The 21,538-nt window shown below is 44.9% G+C and overlaps 1 protein-coding gene across 1 annotated transcript; it reads left to right on the top strand.

Moving 5' to 3' along the window:
- The first annotated feature begins 6,635 nt into the window (after positions 1 to 6,635).
- Positions 6,636 to 21,251, top strand: LOC146353638 (keratin, type II cytoskeletal 6A-like). Its single transcript, XM_084836905.1, has 9 exons — positions 6,636 to 7,240; positions 9,823 to 10,043; positions 12,004 to 12,064; positions 13,492 to 13,587; positions 15,172 to 15,336; positions 16,735 to 16,860; positions 17,508 to 17,728; positions 18,834 to 18,868; positions 19,898 to 21,251. The coding sequence occupies exons 1-9, from the start codon at positions 6,728 to 6,730 to the stop codon at positions 20,152 to 20,154; spliced, it is 1,695 nt and encodes a 564-aa protein (XP_084693031.1). The 5' UTR covers positions 6,636 to 6,727; the 3' UTR covers positions 20,155 to 21,251.
- The last annotated feature ends 287 nt before the right edge of the window (positions 21,252 to 21,538 follow it).

The following is a 21,538-nucleotide window of genomic DNA, read 5'->3' as shown; positions in this document are numbered from 1 at the left end:
ATACATGACATTAGCAAAAAGCCTGTTCATGTAGGAGTCTGCTCATGTGAAAATCATGAACTCATGTTAAATACCACAAGACCTAGTCATGGCCACCACTTTGGCCACCACTTTAAAAGTGGGTTAGACAAATTCATGGAGGAGAAGGCTATCAAGGGCTACTATTCCTGATGGCTATGTGCTGCCTCCAGTATCAAAGGCAGTATGCCTATGTATACCACTTGCTGGGGAACATGGGTGAGAGGCTGCTATTGAACTCATATTCTGCTAGTGGGTTTCCTGTGGGCAGCTAGTTCTTGTTGGCCCCTGTGTGAACAGAATGCTGGACTATATGGAGCCTTGGTCTGATCCAGCATGGCTCTTCTTATGTTCTTAAGTATGCCTGTAGCTAGGTGGAGGAAGAAGCAGAGGGATGAGGACATATGGGCTTGAGGAAGAACCTAAGAAAGGGACTAGCAACAGGAAGGGCTGAATACTTCTGCTGGGAATAGGGGGTAGAGAAGCCAGGGAAATGTAGTGGCATGGGGATATGTCAGTCAGGAAGATGAAGGTCTACAGGAGCAGGATGGGAGATTTTACACATAGCCAGCTAAACTGATGGACCAAATACAATGCAGAGGGAACTGTGCCTAAGCCCATGGGTTTCAAGAGCATTTAACTGTGCTGGATTGCTCTTGGCTATTAGGTCTCTACTACATTACAACTGCCATAGAAAGCACCCAGAAATGACATAAAATTCCCATGGACTCTCCTGATAAATCCTTTTGTGCAAAGCTCCACTTCAGATGGGAAAACTGTAGCACTGCATTGGTGAATTACAAGTACAGCACATGACTTGAGGAAGGTTGTGTTTGTGCGACGTGTGCATGTATTTTATGAGAAGCTGACTTGGGCATTCGAGGGCACGCTTGACAAGTGGTAATTAAAGTGTAAATTAAAATGGAAACAAGCATTTAGACTTTCTTTTCTTTCTTTTCTTTCTTTTCTTTCCGCAGAACAATGTCGCTGCTCAAGAGTCTGTCAACTCACTTTTAGAGCTGTCTGTGGGAATGCAGAGCTGCCCTTGAAAAATATTTGAAGGTTATCTAGTAACTGGAGTCTAAGAGCTGCTGTAGGAGGACCCCAGGTGAGCTGGGTTTGGCCCCCAGGTCTGATGTTCTACACCTCTGGTCTACAGCAACCACCCCAACCTGATACCTTCCAGACAGGTTGGACTACAGATTCCATCATCCCCAGGGTGATGGGTACTGAAGTCCAATCCATCTTCAGGGTGCCAGGTTTGGGAAGTCTGGTCTACAGCTTCTCCACTTCAGATCACCTATAAGCTGCTCCCCACCCCACACGGTGGGGTTCTGATTGTGTGCTTTTGTGGACAAGTATAAATTCGGAATCGAGCAAGGGAAAAAGCCACTTGGGAACCACTTTTAATGGAGAAGGAGTGGGTGGGAAAATTAAGTACTCTTCCATGTCAAACCCTCCTGAAGTTACTTTTTCTGGAAAAGTGGCTGCCAAGGATAGCTTACCCAAATTTGCAAATAACGAGTAGTTGGGTTGAAAAAGTGAACTGTGAACCAGGAGATCTCCCCCAAATGACAAAGGATCTTATGTAGGGATGTTGGAGAAATCTGCAATGGAACCAAATGAGTTTGGGCTTTGATGAATCCGCTTGGCGGATTCCACAGCAGACCAGCTTTTCCTCTGTCAGGAGGATTCCGTTGACTTGCAGACCGTTTTTCTAACTTTCCCAATTTTGTACCAATTTAATCATCAAAAAATATGCAGCAAATTAAAAAAAAAGGCCAAAAATGTGCATTTTCCCATAGGCAGAAGTGTGAAAATGCACATTTTGGGGGGATTTTGAGCATGTTGGGGGAATTTGCGCATTTTTGCACGTGCGCATTTGTGCAAATTCGGGAACTAAAAAAAATCCAATTCCACTGAAGGGCGGACTGCAGAACATTCCGCGAAACACAGACAGAACAGATTTACACACTCCATACGTCTCTAGTCATATGGCACCTTAAACACTAACCGATATAGTACTGCATAACCTTGTGAATGTAAGAAATATGTTACTCATTCAGGTGCTATAAGACGTTTTTTGGCATCTGGTTTTGTTGCATGAGCTGGGCCCTGTGTTTTTGTCTCTATGAGGTGTCCTGTTGTTGGTAAGTAGCTGTCTCAGATCGCGCGCATGTGTGTGTATGCATGTGTGTGCCTGTAAGCAAGGTCAGGCCTATCACCCAAGGCCTGTGAGAGGGAAGAATAATAGCCAGGATGTGATGTAGAGCACTGATGATACATCGTAGTGGTTTAAACTGTGAGCTGTAGGCAACAAGATGTGGTTTTCTGTCACCACTTGTCAGTTCTGTCAACTGGAGAAGTGACTCCAATTGGGCAGCTCTTCCTGGCCTACCATAGTGAATGAACTGTGATGATAACTGCATTGTGATTCAGTGTAAACAGAATTTTCTGCACTTCATACACTTTTGATAGTTTACACTGTCCCTTTCTGTGATGAATGACTCATTCTGTATCTGCTAAACGTGTTTCCATGCCTTGTTGTCTTTACTTCTTTAAAATTAAAAAAATGAAAACCAGCAAAAGGTCATTTAGCTTGCAGTCCTATGCACATCCTCTTGGGAATAAACCTCATTTAATTCAGTGGGTTTTACTTCAGAGTAAACATGCATAGGATCACACACCTTTCAATGTTTCACCAGATTTTAAACAACAGATCAGGTAGCCGGTGATGGGGAAAGGCCCTTCTCTGCCTAAGACTCTGAAGAACCACAGCCAGTCAGAGTACAGAAGAGTGGGCTAGATCAGGGGTAGACAACTTGCCCTGCCCCAGATCATGTTTTAGCTTACAACTCCCACCTTCCCTCACCATTGGTTATGCTAACTTGCCCTGCCCCAGATCATGTTTTAGCTTACAACTCCCACCTTCCCTCACCATTGGTTATGCTAACTAGGCTAGGGCTGATGGGAGTTGTAGGCCAAACCATCTGGAGGGCTAGAAGCTGTCCACCCCTGTTCTAATGTGATCAAGGTGAAGAACTGGGGATGGGGTTAAGAGAGGAAAGGTAGGGGCACTGTAGAGAGGCACAGAATTGATCCTCACTGGTTTTTACCGGAGGAATGGAACAAGTTTAGCTCCCCTCCCAATGGCGTTCCCAAATGCACTCCATGTAAGCCAATATTGGCCATTTCCTCCTGTGGAGAAAAGTAATACTCTGCACATGGGGGCAGCTTGCAGGGAGGGCAATGGGTTCCCTCCACCCCGATCCTGAATAACCAGGTCCCCACTGATAGGGAATCCCTGATGTATGTATGCATGCATGCAAGCAAATGCACATGCAAGCAAGCAGGCAAAAGTACACAGATATGAGCTCTTGTGTAGCTCAGGCAGTGTGGGCATAATGGAGACTGTGTTGGACTTGGGTCAGAGAGTCCTGGGTTCAAATTTCTACTCAGACACAACTGGCCCTGGGCCAGTTGTTCTCCCCTGCCCTCAGCTTAAATTTCCTATCAGGGTTTTTGGATGGTTTTCTGTTCAGTTGTTGCTCGCTGCCTTGAGGGGTACCTTTGATTACAAGATCATACATTTCAATTGTGTTGCGTTTTAGACTGTCAAATCCTTGGGGCACAAGTGCGTCCTCTTGTCCTTTGTAAAGTATTGTGTAGGGCTGTGCACCACTTCGGCCTGAGGCCTGAACCCTGAGTCGAAGTGGGCTGTTTTGGGTCACTTTATGCCCCTTCCGAGGCAAAGCGGAGGGGGGTACAAAGGGACATGGAGTGGGTTGGGGGCTCGCCGAAGCACTCGTGTGCTTCGGAGCCTCAGCTCCCGGCGCAGCCCCCCCGGCGCCTCCAGGACTTTATTTGATTCGCCTTCTCTGCTGCTGCCTTCTCTTTGCTGCAGCCACTGCGCCGCCTTCTCTGCTGCTGCGCCGCCGCCTTCTCCATTGCGCCACCACTGCTGCTGTCTTCACTGCCTTCGCCGCCATCTCCTGAGGCCTGGACATGCGGCGACTCTTCTTGCAGAGAGTCGCCATTTAAAAAATGGCAACTCCCTGGAAGAAGATGAGTTGCCACGTTTCCAGGCCTCAGGAAATGGCAGCGGTGGCGAAGACAGCAGCAGCAGCGGGAAAGGTGGTGGCGGCTAGGGATGTACGAAAGTCACTTACCTGTGACGAAATTTGATTCGCGGTGGGGGGGAGGCACTCCGTCCCTCCCCCTGAAATTCTGGCCAGGGGGGGAGGCGCCCCATCCCTCCCCCCAAAAATTCTGGCTGGGGGGGAGGCGCCCCGTCCCTCCCGCCATGAATCCTGGCCGGCCGGGACTGCAAATGGCAGCGGCCATAGCCACCGCCATTTGCATCCCTGCAGTCAGCCGTGATAGGCTACGTAAATCTTTACATAGCCTATTACGGCTGAGTGAAAAAAAAAACACCCGCGTGTACGCAAATGGCGGTGCCCATGGGCACCATGCGTATGCGCGGTTTTTCTTTTCTTTTCACTCAGCCGTGATAGGCTACATAAAGATTTACGTAGCCTATCACGGTATTTTTAAAAAATCTAGCCGTGATAGGCTACGTAAAGCTTTACGTAGCCTATCACGTGTGTGTGTTTTTTTTTTAACTTGGAAATGGCGGCGGCGGCAGCCAGTCAGAAGACCGGCTGCCACCGCCGCACTGCCGCTGAACCGCCGCTGGAGCCGCCACCGCCGCCAGGGAGATTCGCCCAAGGTAAGTCCCATCCCGGGGGGGGGGGCGGGGGGGCAGACCGTTTCACCACCGATTTCGGGGGGCCGAATGCGCTGGCATTCGGCCTCCCCGAGATTCATGGCGAAATTCTCTGACATCCCTAGTGGCGGCGTAGTGATGGAGAAGGCGGCAGAGGTGCAGTGACAGAGAAGGCGACGGCTGCGGCAGCAGCAGAGGAGGAAGTGGCCCAGGTAAGGAGCTGGGGGGTTGTACAGGGGCATTGGTGGGGGGACCTGAAGCGGCGTTCACTTCGGGTTCGGAGCTGAGGCCGAGGTAGATTGGGGCCCCCCTGAATCTGCCTGAGCCGAATTGGGCTCACCTCAGAAGCCGTGAAGTGGCTTCCGAGTCAGATCGGGGGGTCCCTGCACAGCCCTAGTATTGTGCACATTGTGGCTCTATGGAAATAATAACTAATAATCATAATAAAAGAAGGGCAGGATATAAAAAGTGCAGAAAAGGGAAACTAAAATGATCAAGGGGCTGGAGCAAAGGTTTCCCTGAGAGGAAAGGTTACAATAGCTGGGATTGTTTAACTCAGAAAAATGGGGAGTAAGGAGGGACATGGTAGAGGTGTATAAAATTATGCATGGTGTAGAGAATGTGGATAGGGAGATATTTTCCTCCTTCTCTGATAATACTAGAACCCAGGTCATCCCATGAAGCTGACTGGTGGGAGATTCAGGACAGATAAAAGGGAGTGCTTCTTCACACTGTGCATAGTTAAACTATGGAATTCACTACCACAAGATATAGTGATGGTCACCAATTCAGATGGCGTTAAAAAGGGATTGGACAAATTCATGGAGGAGAAGGCTATTGAAGGCTACTAGTCCTGATGGCTATGTGCTACCTCCAGTCCCAGAGACAGTGAGCCTATGCACACCAGTTGCTGGGGCACATGGGCGGGAGGGTGCTGTTGCACTCATGTCCTTCTTGTGGGTTTCCTGTCAGCAGCTGGTTGGCCACTGTGTGAACAGAATGCTGGACTAGGTGGACCCTAATTATCAGTGAACAGGCTGCCTTGGAAGTGGTGGATTCTCCTTCATTGGAGGCTTTCAAACAGGGGCTATCTATCAGGGATGTTGTACCAACAGCTTTTCTGCACTGACAGAGGGTTGGACTACATAGCCTTTGAGGTTCCTTCCAACTTCAGAATTCCACAGTTATAAATGGTGGTCATGATGCTAAAATGTGTGTGTGTTGAGAACCAAGTATTGCCACTTTGAAAAGAGCTGGATAAAAATGTATTATAATCCATAAGGAGTCATTGAACACTTGTCTGAATAGTGTCATTTATTTCAAATGCTGAATTGAGAAAGTCTCCCCCCCTCCCCCGTAATGCAGCAGTGAGTGTTCATGTAGGATTTCTGTCTTTTATTCCAAGAAAAATAATGCTGAGATATGTGGTGCAATCATGGGTGTGGATATCCATCTATCTATACTTTTTCTTGAACTGTGCATGTCAGAGGGTTCCTTTTTGGAACCCTCTGAAAAGAACCATCTGCCATCGGGTTTAATAAAAAGGGAGTAATGGGGATATATCTTAGCCAGGGGATTATTTTCCCTGCGGGGCAAAAGAATCTCAAGGGAACTTGTCATGCCCTGCTGTACAGGCAAGGCTCACAGTGAAATCTAGTCTTAGTTGACAGAAGGGTGATGCAGTTAATCTGGGGTTGTCAAGAGTTCAGCTCTTCGGGGTGTGTTTCAGGGAAGGTCAGTTTTTGGCACAGAGTAAGAGGGAGGGTGCCAACTGCCAAGCACACCTAAGCTCACGAATACAATGGAAAAAAATGAGTATTTTATTTTCCACTCCCCTGTCACCCAGCCAAGTCTCTGAATGGATAAAAAGGTAGACTCTTGCCTTGCTGTCAGAGGGGCTCAGTTTCACTCATTGCTGGGAACTCTTCTCTGGAAGCTCCACCACCACTACCACCAAGACAGCCTCCCCTATAACCAGCCACCATGTCTCGCCAGTCCTATGCCCTAAGCATTGGAGGAGGGAACAAGGGATTCAGCTCCAGCTCTGCTTGCTTCGGGGGTGGAAGCAAAGTCACCTTCAATACTATTTCCACAAGCCGTGGATGTTCAGTCCGTGGCGGAAGCGGAGGTGGCGGTGGCTTCGGCAGCAGGAGCCTGTATAATCTAGGGGGCAACAAGAGAATCTCCATTGGTGGATTTGGTGGCAGTGGCTTTGGTGGGGGTGGCTTTGGTGGGGGCTTTGGTGGTTGTGGCCAAGGGGGTGGAGGCTTTGGAGCTGGTGGTGGCTTTGGTGGAGGGCTTGGTGGTGGCTTTGGTGGTGCTGGTGGCCCTGGGTTTCCCGTGTGCCCACCTGGAGGCATCAAAGAGGTGACAATCAACCACAGCCTCCTGCAGCCCCTCAACCTGGAGATAGACCCAGAGATCCAAAAAGTGAGGACAGAAGAGAGGGAGCAGATCAAGACCCTCAACAACAAGTTTGCCTCCTTCATCGACAAGGTGAGATGATTACAAGAATGTGAACTTTTCAGCTAGTTTGAGGGTCTCTCTCTCTCTCTCTCTCTCCCTCCCCTTTCCTTTTTGTTATGAGGATGTTTTAGGAGAATTGTCTGTATAAGATCTGGTCTGATTTTTGTTTATTTACAGTGTGAAGTTATTTTAGAAGCTTTGATTTACAATTTTAAATATGATGGTTCCTAAATCTCAAATCAAGAGGAAACACAGGCTTGCATTTATAACCTGTGTACTCTGTGCAGTAGCAGTCAGATGTGACTCCCGAGGGGATTGTATGTAGTACCAAAGAAATCCAAGTAAATAGGAACAGAAATGAAAGAAGAAAACATTTGAAGGGCATTTGAAGGGCACTGTATAGACTCTACACAGTCTATACCAATGTAGCTGTTAGGGGTCCCTGCAAAGAACTGCGGGAACTCCTCCCCTCTCCCAATCCCTATACTTCCCTGGATGTCCTGGGGAGAGACTTGACTGTTAAACCAGTTTATGTCTGTGCTATCGATACACATTTAGTTTGATAGCATATTAATTTTCCATGCTGTCAGTACTAAACTGCTGTCAGTGAGAGACATGAGGGGAAGAGATGGGCACATCTTTCTTTTCCCAGGACGGTCCTGTGCCAACATCTAGAAACCAGGCATGTCGGTCCTGCAATTACTCTTCCCTGATATACGGATAGGAGAGGGTAGAAGCTGCTACGCATCCCACTGGAATGTGGATGCTAGATGTGCATTGGATGCACATCTGACCCTGGGCCACAGTATTAGTGCTACCTAAGAGTGCATCCACATTGGGGATGCAACAATTGTATGCCCTTTCGAATTACCTCTCCAGGTCATTTTCCTGTGGTGTCTCTCAGCTACCAATTGGGTTTTAGGAAGGAATAAGAGGCAGAGGCTATAATTCAGTCTTTGTGGTCAGTGCAGGGGGAGGGGCAGAACTTTTGGATGAAGGAAGGTGCCCAAGCGTTGTTAGAAGAAGCTGTGGGCGTGGCCTTGCGGCAAAACGACAGCAGGAGGCAGCTCTGGATTAACAGCCATGTCAAGTGCTCCATAGGGCCAGACTAGAACTCCTGTTGCTATGGTTTCAGTTATCTGGGAGTCTAGCAACGGGAAGAGTCCCCACATTGCATCCAGCTTCTTTTAAGTTCTCAGAAGATGGTGGTGGTTCCCTCATCAGGACATGGCCACTGGCCATGCTCCCAGCTGTGGGAGTAGCCTGGCTAGTATGAGAAGAAGGAGCAAAATATTGTTTGTCCTGCCTCAGGGCCACTGACAGGATGGGTGGCACTGAAGCAAAGGCCCATTTCCCAGCTTGAGGAGGGAAATGCAGTTGGATGCATCAGGGGTTATCTCTGTATCCTGATGATTTGCTGGTAGTGGAGCGTGTTGACATTTTGCTCAGCAGCCTTGAAGGCTAATTTCGGGATGGACAAATCTGTCATTTTCAGTTTCTCTCCATTTCTCATTTTCCATTCTCAAGTTTGATTCCGATCCTGAAGTTTGAGAATTTTTTTTTTTTAATGTTTGCATGAAAATTTGTATGGATCTTTGTGCACATTTCTCCTAATACATACAATTTTCTCTAATGTATACATTTTTCTGAGTAATTTCCCTAATATAATGCACCTTTGAACATTATTTTCAGTAATATATGCACATTTGTGTGCACTTTTCCCTTATATATGCATTTTGTACAGATGGTTTGACTGGAGTACTCTATTGCAAAATTCAGTGAACTGCAGATTTGGAAGGAAAACTATGTTTTGGTTCATGTATTGGTTTGAAAGTGTGAAATTAATTCAGTTCACATTAAAGTGTGAACGGAACTAATTTCTCCCCCATCCCTAGTTATTATCTTTCCTACAATACTTCATAGGTGAAAATAAGGACACACATTTTGTGCCTGCCACATCCGTGTTGTGACTTCAAGAACCACGGCTGAAGCGGCCCTCCTCAATATTCTTTGTTCACTGGATGTTGTATTTGTTCACTTTGTAACATCCCAAAGCAAAGAGGGTGTATGGGTTTTTTTGGATTAAATATATGCTAGAGAAAAAAAGAACTGTCTCCTATTATATGTTACCTACAGTTCAACATGTTTCTTGCCAGCTGCAATCTTTGAAATGCCAGACTGTTCTCAACACATTGTCCTTATGTTGATGGGAGAACTAGAGAGAAGATATATCTACCTACCTCTCTTCAGACACTTAACTTCTAGATCAGGGGTGGGCAACTGTGGCCCTCCAGATGTTGTTGGACTACAACTCCCATTATCTCTGACCATTGGACATGCTCCTTGGGGCTGATAGGAGTTGGAGTCCAACAACATCTGGAGGGCCACAGGTCTCCCAACCCATGTTCTAGAGACAAAGGGAAGAGGGACCAATTCTGTGCACAACAATTCACACTAACAATATTTTTTTTAAGTATCCCCAAATTATCTCCAAAATACAAAACAGGAATAATGATTTACAAGTGTCCCTGGTCAATAACGATCATTGGAGTACAAGTTAATAACTCTTTGTGTCTGTCTACTCTTCTCCTTTCCTTCTTCTTTTGGATTAGGTCCGCTTCCTAGAGCAACAGAATAAAGTTCTGGAGACCAAGTGGAAACTCTTACAAGAACAGGGCCAAGGGACTGGCACCGGTCAAAAGAACCTTGATCAGCTCTTCGAGGCTTATATCAATAATCTCAGGAGACAGCTAGATGGTCTTCAGAATGAAAGGAGAGGGTTGGAATCAGAGCTTAAAAACTTCCAAGATCTTGTGGAAGATTACAAGAACAAGTAAGGGAATTTAAAACCAGAGATGGTTATTAATAAGTGCTCTTTGCTACTAAAATCAATATAGGGTTTTGTTAGGAAAACCTCAGCTACCTTGTGTCCAGTGAACAGTCTGGGGCAGACATTTTGGCCTAGCCAAACTCTGGTGGCTTCAGGGGTGCTTTGGCAGGGGGAAACCTCCTGAAGAACAGGAAGAACTTTCTCTCCCCACCAGATGTCACCAAATCCCCTTCCCCCAATTTGTTGGGAAGAAATGGCCAAGGATGGGGAAGGGATCTTTGCCCAACCCTCTCTAATGAGAGCCATTTCAGTTGTTACAATATTGCGTATGCAGAAAGTGCTTCCATGTAAGAAATGATATGCATCCCCTGTGTAGATCCTCACATGTGACAATTGTGCGTGCATGCAGTTCACTAAGTGATTTTGATCTAGGAAAAATGTTAGGATATGACAATAGCCCTGAAAGCATATCCCACCATGCATTGTTAAGAAACAAGTGGCAAAAGCAAGCCGTTTCCATGGGGACCAAAATTTGGCCCCACTACCCAATTAAAGATTGTAGGGATTTTCTAAGTAGAAATTCGATTAATTGAAATGGGATTATCCCATTTTATACTCACAACTGCCTTGTGAGATAGGTCAGGTTGAAACTGTCCTAAGGTCACTTTCTGAGTTGAATGGGGATTGGAACCTGGCTCTCCTTTGACTATCTTCTACATCACACTCGACAATCTCTTTCACTGTTATATTTGAGGTGTGTCTGGGTATAGTTCATCTTGTTTGACATGCAAAGTAACTCACTTTTAGAGGCATATATTGATTTTTTGAACAGTCACCCAGGTATATTTTAACTAAGCTACATAAAATATGACTAGAATTGAATTCCAAGAACTCCTAACTTTGAAATATATGATTTTACATTAGATACTATGTAATGTACACTGCTTAGTATACATTGACCCTTAATAACATGATAATGCTGTACTATAGATCTAGCAAAGATGCTGGATCCGACAGAGCAAGAAGAAATCTGGTCTTCTACCAGCCAAATAAATTCATTTGGCAGATATCAGGCACACATTTGGTGATATGCAACACACAGAAATAGGCATTGTTATTTAATAAATAAATACACTTGGAAACTATGTTCTCAGTCAGGGTGGTATTACTTTGTTTGACTGATGCCAAAGGATGTGGAATGCACCCTAGCAGATGAGAGAGTCAAAAGAATGAGAAAAGTGTGTGAGTCATAAACCTGGAGATGCTGAGTAACCCACAAAATGAGTAGGGATTAATCTTGCTCTTGCATGCCAAGCAAATTCAGAACGGCTTTAATTGTTAGGACAATTGAGAAATGGGGGAGGGGGATGGATATCCTTTGCTCATCCCCCCTCCTGATCTAGATTCTAAAAAAATCTTTGTAAACCACCCAGAGAGCTTTGGCTATTGGGTGGTATAGAAATGTTGTTGTTGTTAACCTGGATGGCAGTTTTGTCATCTGTGAAGTAAGATTCCCCCATGAGGTCCACCTGGCTCCAGATTAAGGCCTGTTTCTTTTCCCAGGCATGACAGCACATGATGAGTTTTAATCAGTCCTGGTGTGTCTTTAGTTATGGCTGACTGTTCAAAGTTGTTTTAAGTTATATGTTATTTGTGTATATTGTCTGTGTGCTTTTATGTAAATGGTTTCTTAAGAATAAGAATATATTATGGAAAAATAAAAGCAATTTTGCATATCATGTTTAGATTTTATATTATTATTATTTGCATCCAAGATTCAGTTTCTTAAAGAATTTGGAATGTTTTAATGAGGAGTTGAATGGTTCAGATGAATTGAATGGTTTAGATAAATGAAGTATATATTGGAGATTCTGAGTGGAAGATGGTAGGCATGGAGAACAAATGTACAGGTGGAAAAGCAAAAGTACTTAAACCTAATATTCTTTTTTTTTGCATTGACCAGATATGAGGAAGAAATTAACAAGCGTACTGCAGCAGAGAATGATTTTGTGCTCTTGAAAAAGGTAAGTGCTTCAGTGATTTCTCTCTCTCTTTCTTTCAAGGAAACTTGGCATTTGGTGTATTGAAATGTAAATTTGCAACTAAGAATCTAGTGCCTGAATGTGCTTTTTTCCTCCTCCCTCATAATCTCCTTGCCTTTTTTGCTGTGTCTTTTAGATTGTGAGCTTGCGGGCAGGGATTGTCTTATTTCTTAACATTGCAAGCTGCCCTGAGAACTTTTTTGGCTGATGGGTGGGGAAAAATGCTTTAAATAAATAAATAATACTAATTTAACTGCCCCGATATCTAGTCACTTCAGTAAGCAATATTACCATGACTCTGTCCTTCTTGTATAGCAAATAGCCACTTGGTTAGCCCCATCCAGCAACCAGTCACAACATTTGAGCACTAATATCCCCCAAGATGCATTATTTCAGAAGTAATGACTAGGCCTGAGAATAAAGAGCACTTGCTTACTTTGCTGCACACATTACTCCTTTTCTATGGGCTGAGGGAAAAGCCATCAAGAGAGCAGTGGCACCCTAGAGTGTCCACTTTGATAGTGCTGCCTTAGAGAAACTGGACAGTTTAGAATTCCTGCACGCTTTTTAGAAGCTCTTATAATATGGTACCTAGCAAGAGAAACCAGATAGTCTAGGAAGCTGGCAGTGTTTGTGTATTTATTTATTTATAATATTTCTGTACTGCTTAATATGTTACAATCTCTAAAATAAATAATTAAAAACAGAACAGTAAAGAAAGATGACAATAAAACAGAGCACGGTCATAATCCATTACAGGTCAGGAAAGCCTGTGTAAGCAAGTAAATTTTCAACAGGCACTTGGGGCTTGCCACAGTTTCTGTCACTCGAACTACATGTGGGAGAGTGTTCCGGTGGGTAGGTGCCACTACTGAGAAGGCCCACTTATGTGCTGTTACTTAGAGGCATTCTGTTGGTCCCAGAATGACCAATAAGGCCTCCTCTGAAGATCTCAGGGGTTGGCTGGGTGTATATAGGGGAAGGCGCTCAGCTAGGTACACAACAAGACACTTCCCCAGCTACAAGATGAGGAGGAGGAGGAGGAGAAGGAGGAGGAGGAGGAGATGGTGTTACCCACTACTGATGAGGTTTGGGACTGCCATTGGAGTCTGCCCAAGAGATGCAGGTGAAGACTTTCCTCTCAGGTTGAGAGCTGAGTCTTGGAGGAAAAGAAGACAGAGATTTCTGCCACCTTTACCCTCCAATTTGCCCATGACACTTTTATGGACACTTAACTACTAGGATATGAAAGAGCATTCCCGGTTCCTTTTCTGTGGTTCCGAGCTGCAAGATACTATTCAGGTTGGCATTTAGAAGAAACTGAAAGCCCCATTTAAAAAAAAAAATAAACCCCACCATTGTGTGCAGAAGACTAAACCTCTGTTCTTTTTTTTTTTTTTTTTTTTCAGGATGTGGACGCTGCGTACATGAACAAAGTAGAACTGCAGGCAAAACTGGATGCCTTGACAGATGAAATAAACTTCCTGACATGTTTGTATGACGCTGTAAGTAGTCTTGCTGTTTTCTGTGGGTACTGGTGAAAATATTAGACCTGAACAGGGGCGGTGTGTGTGTGTGTGGGGGGAATGAAAGACTTGTCAAACAAATTATTTTCATAATTTGAATGTGCTTCTAAAAGTGGACGAATCATCCCAGAGTGCAGGACATGGAATAATGGGCTCAAGTTACAGGAAGCCAGATTCCGGCTGAACATCAGGAAAAACTTCCTGACTGTTAGAGCAATACAATAGTGACACCAATTGCCTAGGGAGGTGGTGGGCTCTCCCACACTGGAGGCATTCAAGGCGAGGCTGGACAGCCATCTTTCAGGGATGCTTTGACTCAGATTCCTGCACTGAGCAGGGGGTTGGACTCGATGGTCTTGTAGGCCTCTTCCAACCCTAGTATTCTATGATTTTGTGATTCTATGATTCTATGAATTCATTGAAAGCAATGAAAAATAATCATGGTTAGGATTGGTCGGAATTTTTTTTAACACTCTTTGCATGTTCAGGAAATGGCAAAGAATAATATTGGACATGTTTTGTTGTGTGTAAGTTGCCCTGATCAGGAATTCAGTATCTTAGCATATATCCCTGCAAATGAAGATGGGACTCTTCATTAATTTATTACAAGTATAACCCACCTTTCCTCTAAGGAACTTAGGGCAGCTCGTCACCCCCATTTTATCCTCACAACAACCCTGCAAGGTAGGTTAGGCTGAGAGATGGCAATTGGCCCCAGGTCATCCAGTGAGCTTCATGGCCGAAGAAGGATTTGAACCTGGATCTCCCCAGTCCTAGTCCAGCACTCTCACCACTACAAGACACGGGCCTTCCTGTACAGATCGGAGCAGATTTGATTCCAATGGCTGGGGCCACTAGGGGTAGGAAGCCATTTAAGCCCCCATACCAATGATGTTCCCAAGTGCTGAACGTATACAGGTGCATTCCACCACCTTCCCAAGATGTGTTTGCAATGTACTAGACTCCCCACACGTGGGGCCGTGGTGGCTTAGTGGTTAAGATGCTGAACTGCAGACCGGAAGGTCGGCAGGACAGCAGTTCGAGACCCAAGTGCCGCATGACGGAGTGAGCTCCCGTCTTCAGTCCCAGCTCCTGCCAACCTAGCAGTTCGAAAGCAAGAAATTGCAAGTAGATAAATAGGTACCGCCTCGGCGGGAAAGGTGACAGCGTTCCGTGCACCTCGGTGTTCAGTCATGCCGGCCACATGACCACGGAAGTGTCTTCGGACAGCGCTGGCTCTTCGGCTTAGAAACGGGGATGAGCACCGCACCCTAGAGTCGGACACGACTGGTTGGGGACACCTTTTAGACTCCCCACACACCACCCGCCATCATGATGGCTATTGGGCTAGTGTATGGTAACAGCAGCAGCAACTAATTTTGGTGTGCAGTTTTTGGGGATGCCAGAAATGGCAAAGCTTCTCCCACAGCCACTTGGTCCCGTTTGAAAATAGAACCAACTGTCTTTAAAGAGGGAGGGGAAGAGGCGAGTCACGATATGAACATATGGGCAGGGTGGGGGATAGATGGTATGGCTCAACCCATGTCTGCATTTCTTTTGCAGGAACTGAGCCAAGTACAGCAGACTGTTTCCGACACCTCTGTTGTCCTTCAAATGGACAACAACCGAAACCTGGACTTGGACAGCATCATTGCAGAGGTCAAAGCTCAGTATGAAGAAATTGCCCAAAAGAGCCGAGCAGAAGCAGAGTCTTGGTACCAAGGAAAGGTGAGTTTCCAGGTGTTTGTTCCAATCTAGGATGACCCCCCCTAACATTAACATAGCCCCCCCTCCCATCATCCAAACTCATGTATGTTATGAGGCATGATGCTCATTAAGGGGGAAAGCCAGATGTATGCAAGGCCCTGGATTAATTTAAGCTAGGGTTGGACTGACTTCAGTCTCATATGTTCCACTTTATTTTAATGGGAATCCCTATGGTCCAGTGATGTGTGTTAGATTTACAATCAAGAGTGCATGCTAAGAATCCCTGATCAGTGGAGGCATAACTACCCTGTATGATGATGGTGTAGTGTGTGCAGGTTATATATTTCTCTTTGGATTTTAGCAGTGCCTGTGGTTGACTATTATCTTGTTTTGCATTATTCCAAAATATCACAGATAAATCCTCTTGCTGCAAAAACAGAATTTTCTGTTTGTTTCCCTCCTCCAATGCAGACAAGATTTTCTTGTATGATTTTCTCATATCCCAGACTCTGAGTAAACTGTCATTAATTAATTACACTTTTAAAGTGCCCAGTAACTGAAGTGGTGTGGGCAAAGTACAGCTAAATTAAAATTGAACACATGATATACAAAACAACAATGAAACAATTACAGAAAAACAGCACATGACAAAACCAGAAACAAGGAGTGAAAACAATGCAGCCCATAATAAAAACCAAAGTAAAAATAAAACAGTGCAAATATCAAAAACTGCCCAGAGAGCTTTGGCTATTGGGTGGTATAGAAATGAACTGAAATAAATAGCTAGCACTAAACTAGTTAAAATGCTTGGGAGGATCACAGGCTCTTAATTGGGTGTCCAAAAGGCTATAACATAGATGCCAGAGATCCTGAGTATGTGTTCTTGCTTTACAGTGTAATTAATATGTTATTGGAGCAGGCCAAGGGCCACCTAGACCAGCATTCTTGAGAAACAAAACCAGCAAATGGCAGGCGGAACATAGGAAGCTGCCTTATATAGAGTCAGACCATGGGTCTGTCTAGCCCTGTATTGTCAACACTGACCGACAGCAATGGCTGTCCAGGGATTCAGGCAAGAGTTTTTCCCAGCCCTGCCTGGAGATGCCAGAGACTGAACCTGGGACCTTCCGCATGCAAAACACATGTTCTATCTATGGTGCTTCTCCAAGGTTCCACGTAGTCTACTGAAAACTGGCCAGTAATCCACTAATTGCCCTTCAGAAATTGCAAGCAAGCAAGCTTTTTGTCAGAATAGTCTGCCTGGTGCTGCCCCATCCCTTTTTTGTAGGGGAGACACTCTCCTAAAGATATCAGAGAGCTTGGTGAAACCATAGCCATTACTTGATTGGGGTTTGTGACAAAAGCTTCTGCTGTCAGACATAACAAAAATGTGACCCTTCATTTCTTTCTGCCTGCCAGTATGAAGAGCTGCAGGTAACAGCTGGGAAACATGGTGACAACCTACGAGACACCAAGGCCGAGATCTCTGAGCTTAACCGGATGATTCAGAGGATACGATCTGAGATAGATAATGTAAAGAAGCAGGTAAGGCTGGAGAGTTTTGCAGGATTTGCCTGGGAATGTGGATGTGGCAGGGAGGATTCTTGTTGGAATTTCACTGTGTGCCAACCTTCATCTGGTCAGCCTCATCTTGTGGTGTCATCTTAACTGCAATAATGTGATCAGAAACACAGCTAAAAATATGCCAGGCAAGCCAGATAAAGCCTTGATGCTCTGTCTTGCAAAAGCCTTAAGCTGCCAGTGCAACATTTTGCTGGCATATAATGGCACTGAGGGTGGGGGTAAGATTGTCCTGACAGCCCTTAGGTTACAGTGTAAGGGGCCTCCATTTTTTCTTCAAGAAAAAGAAAAGGGAGATTCTCAGGATGTGGAATTCTAGGCCCAATACATTTTCTGTGTATTTTCTTTACCCCTGTGAAACTGTACACACAGCCCTGATTGTACTGGGCCTTTTATATTCAGCTATATCATTTAATCTAATATGGGGACTTTGCATAAGAGGCATTAGGGTGGTCTTTTTGGTGACTGGATGTTACCTTCTTCCCTCAGATTCTAGCAAGTACATGGAATTCATACATGGTTCCTATGAATGTGTTGTTGTTGTACCACTAGTTATGATTTTCATAATCATTATTCTCCACAGTTCTACGGATGTTTCTTTTGTCTTTCAGTGTGAGAAGCTGCAGGCTAACATTGCAGAAGCTGAAGAACGTGGTGAGCTGGCACTCAAGGATGCCAGGGACAAACTAACTGAACTGGAGGATGCTCTGCAGAAGGCCAAGGAAGAAATGGCCCGTCTCTTGAAGGAGTACCAGGAACTGATGAATGTCAAGTTGGCGCTTGATATCGAAATTGCCACCTACAGGAAATTGCTGGAAGGAGAGGAGAGCAGGTGGGCGAGAGATACAGGAATGAGGACCATGTTCATATCTTGCTGAAGAAACAATGGGGAAATATTGACCTTTTGTCATATAACCCTTTCCCTCCAGCCCTGGGAAAGTCTAGTGAATGGTTTGGTTAAACCTAGCAGTTAAATGCTGAAAGGAATGGTGCTGGGACTCTAGCTGATCATATGCTAGAAGTATCAGGATGGGTTGTGTGTACGCAGGGCCAAAGGGAAAGCGCACTACAAAGTTGAACTGCTTTGGCTCAATTAAAAAACTTCCTGACTGTTAGAGCAATACGACAATGGAACCAATTACCTAGGGAGGTGGTGGGCTCTCCCACACTGGAGGCGTTCAAGACGAGGCTGGACAGCCATCTGTCAGGGATGCTCTGACTTGGATTCCTGCATTGAGCAGGGGGTTGGACTCGATGGCCTTGCAGGCCCCTTCCAACCCTACTATTCTATGATTCAATGATTCTATAATCTATGGTTAAGCTGGCTGGAATGGTGAGTGCTGAGATCAGGCTGCTGAAGCACTCATCGTGATGGGAGTTTTTCATGCTCCTCCTATGTGGGTGCTGTAGCAGGAACATGGGAAGTGTCACAAGGAAATACATGTACCTTTCCCCTTGGGTCACCCCTGCATTTAGTGTTGGGGAAGAGGGGGTCCACCATGTGGATTACATAGGGCAAACCAGTGTGAACTGAAGTATCATGCTCATTTAGAATGCAATGGTATGCCCAATTACCTGGGAGTAACCCACCAAACTCAGTGGGAATTACTTCTGAGCAGACATGTGTACTAGACATGCACTGTTAAAACTACAAGGCCTGGAAAGACTGTGCCCCTGATTCTTGAAAGTAGGGCCATTTGAGCATGCACAAACCTACCCAGTGAGCTTCATGGCCAAGCAAAGAGCTGAACCTGGCCCTCCTGCATCCAACCTTATCTGCTCTCTCTACTGCACAACATTGACTTCTGTAGTGCCTGATGATAATGAAAGCGACAAACCTTCAAGGGTTCATGTTGATTTACACTGTTAACCTTTTCTGTATGAATGCCTGATTGATTCTGGTCCATTACCTAAATATTGGTTTCTTTCCTTCACAGGATGTCTGGAGAGTGCCAAAGTGCTGTGAGTGTTTGTAAGTAGCAACTCTTTATTATTTAATGTATTTGTTACATTTATATCCCGCCTTTCCTCCAAGAAGCCCAAGGTGGCATACATAATCCTCCTCCTCCCTATTTTATCCTCACAACAACCCTGTGAGGTAGGCTAGGCTGAGATTCAGTGACTGGCCCAAAGTCACCCAGTGTGCTTCATGGCTGAATGGGGGCTAGAACCTGGATCTCCGGAGTCCCAGTCCAAGACAAGTACACCATACTGGTTCTTTTGTAATTCGTAGCATCATCCTAGGTTTTGTTGTTCTGGGAAATACGTGTGCAGGAAGTAGGGATGTACAGATTGTGTAAAATCTGTTCTGACTGTGTTTTGTGGAGTGTCAGGCGCCTTTCGTTCTGTTGTCCGCCCACTGACAGAATTGGATTGTTTTTGTTTCTGAATTCACATAAATGTGTGAATGCAAAAATGCAAAGTGCAAAATTCTCCTAAAAGGCACATTTTCAGGTTTTAGCCTATGGGGGAAATGCACATTTTTGGCTGGGTTTATACATTTTGTGCATTATTCTATGCCAAAATTTGTGCAAAATTTGGGAAGTTAGAAAAACAGCCCCAAACTCCGATTCATGAGAATCCGAATTCATTTGGTTCCATTGAGGATTTCCATCCCTAGGACCCTAGCAGGAGGTGCTATGTCAGTGCAGCACCATTCTCTTGGTCATAATGAACTGCCCAGGAAAATGCCAGTGTGCTGACATAACTTTGACAAAGCACCATTGTTGGGTGCTTGTAGCACATACACATGAAATTGTTAAACATCATAAGATAAGAGCCATAGAAGGAATGTGGCAGAGGCTCCAAGCAGTGGCTTGGCTTCGCCTCTGGCATATTCCTGGGACAGACATGGCATAGTGTCATTCCCTGGGACATTCTTGGGGAAAACAGATGGCTGCCCCCATTATGGCCCAGCACTAGCAAATTGGAAATCAAGGCATTAGCTAGCTATATTAGTTGATAATAACTGTGGAATAACCTTGGTTGTCTTCTCTTCCAGCTGTGGTTGGCTCTACCACTACCACCTCTGGTGGCGGATACGGTGGCGGATACGGTGGTGGATACGGAGGAGGATTATGCTATGGAGGAGGATCTGGTGGTCTTGGTTTCAGCTCTGGAAGCGGAAGAGGAGTATGCAGCATCGGTGGTGGAGGAGTTTGTTCCATCGGGGGAGGAGGATATGGTTCTGGGGGCACCATTGTGAAGAAAACCACCACATCATCCACCTCCATCAGGTCTTCAAGCAGGAAACAGTAAGCAACCGAGGCAATGACAACACAACCCTGGATAAAAGAAACATTCTTCTGATGATCTCTGCCAAGAGCCACGATGAACCCAACAGTGGCACCTTTCAGAGAAATGGACTGTGTCCCTTTTGACCACTATGCCTTTCTCTCAGAATATGTTTAGGTCTTGCATTCTTTGTCCTTAACTCATTGTTGATACATTTCATGGCCCAGGTATAGATCAGGAGGTACCAGCCAAGTTAACTGATATCAAAGATACTAAGACTGTGTTTGCATGAAAAAAGAACAACTGCATTAAGTGGTTCTACAGAGGCTATTCAGAACAGTGTGTTCCTTACTTCTGTACTATTCCCACATCCTTTATAGGAGTACAGTTTTTCCATATCGCCCTTCAGAGAGTGTGATGTTTATCTTAGATATCCCAAAGTTCCCCTTGACTCTGCTTTCAAGTAGTGAGATGATCTGCCTTTCTATGGTGGACTGAGGCAGCCTGGGAGTCGCTGGAACACGCTTTGCTCCGATTAGGTAGGATTCTCACAAAGAAACAGTTCCAGGAATAAGGGTGTTTGATTCTCACGATGTTGGAAGAGTAGTTTGTACTGGTATTTTATCCACATTTTAACTTCTCTGACTGAGAACTGAAGAGGAAATAGCGTGACTGTGAACTGCATCAGAGTTACTATTCATGTGAACATGGCCATAGTGTTTTACTGACTCATGCAAATGATGACTACCCTGCTTGGTACTCTTCTGTAATTACCTGCCTGTGGTTCTGCTGACCAATAATGGGTTTTCAAAGGAATGTGTAAAAATATTTGTGGCTAAAAAGTTGGGGCATGTGACCAAGCCCAAGTCAAGGTTTCTTAAGTCCTGTTGATTTCAGTGGGAGAGTTTAAGTACCATTTTAAATCACTTCTGTTGAAACCAATGAGATTTACACATATTTAACTTTGGCTGCATCATGCCCCATATGGTTTCTTTCTTTCTTCCTCTCTCTCTCATTCTCTTTTTGTAATGGCCTTAAAAACCTTTTCCTTGCTCATTTTAGTTTTGGTGGTGATTCCTTTTCTCTGGTGTGATCATCTGCATCTCATTAAACTCAACATGAAAAGAACATTGGTGTTCTCTGGATTTTTGCTGAGACCTTTTATGTGGTGGCAATAACACTGTAAAGGTATACTGTTTCATTCCCACTCTATGGGAACCTTGGAAATTGTAGTTGGGAGTGCCAGCAGAGATTGCTATCATAGAGTTTTCAGCACCCTTGCCAAGCTACAATTCCCAAGAATCTTTGGGGGCAGACAGGACAATTAAACCTGTAGAAAACCAACATACTAGTATTGTAAATGGCCCTAAGACTACCTTTCCAACTTCCATAGTATTTTGAAAATAAA

The sequence above is a fragment of the Heloderma suspectum genome, chromosome 2 (genome assembly GCF_057233095.1).
Source record: "Heloderma suspectum isolate Gila_16-S chromosome 2, 16-S_ref, whole genome shotgun sequence".
Taxonomy (NCBI): domain Eukaryota; kingdom Metazoa; phylum Chordata; class Lepidosauria; order Squamata; family Helodermatidae; genus Heloderma; species Heloderma suspectum.
The sequence above is the reverse complement of the archived record's forward strand: the minus strand, read 5'-3'. Positions and strand labels throughout refer to the sequence as shown.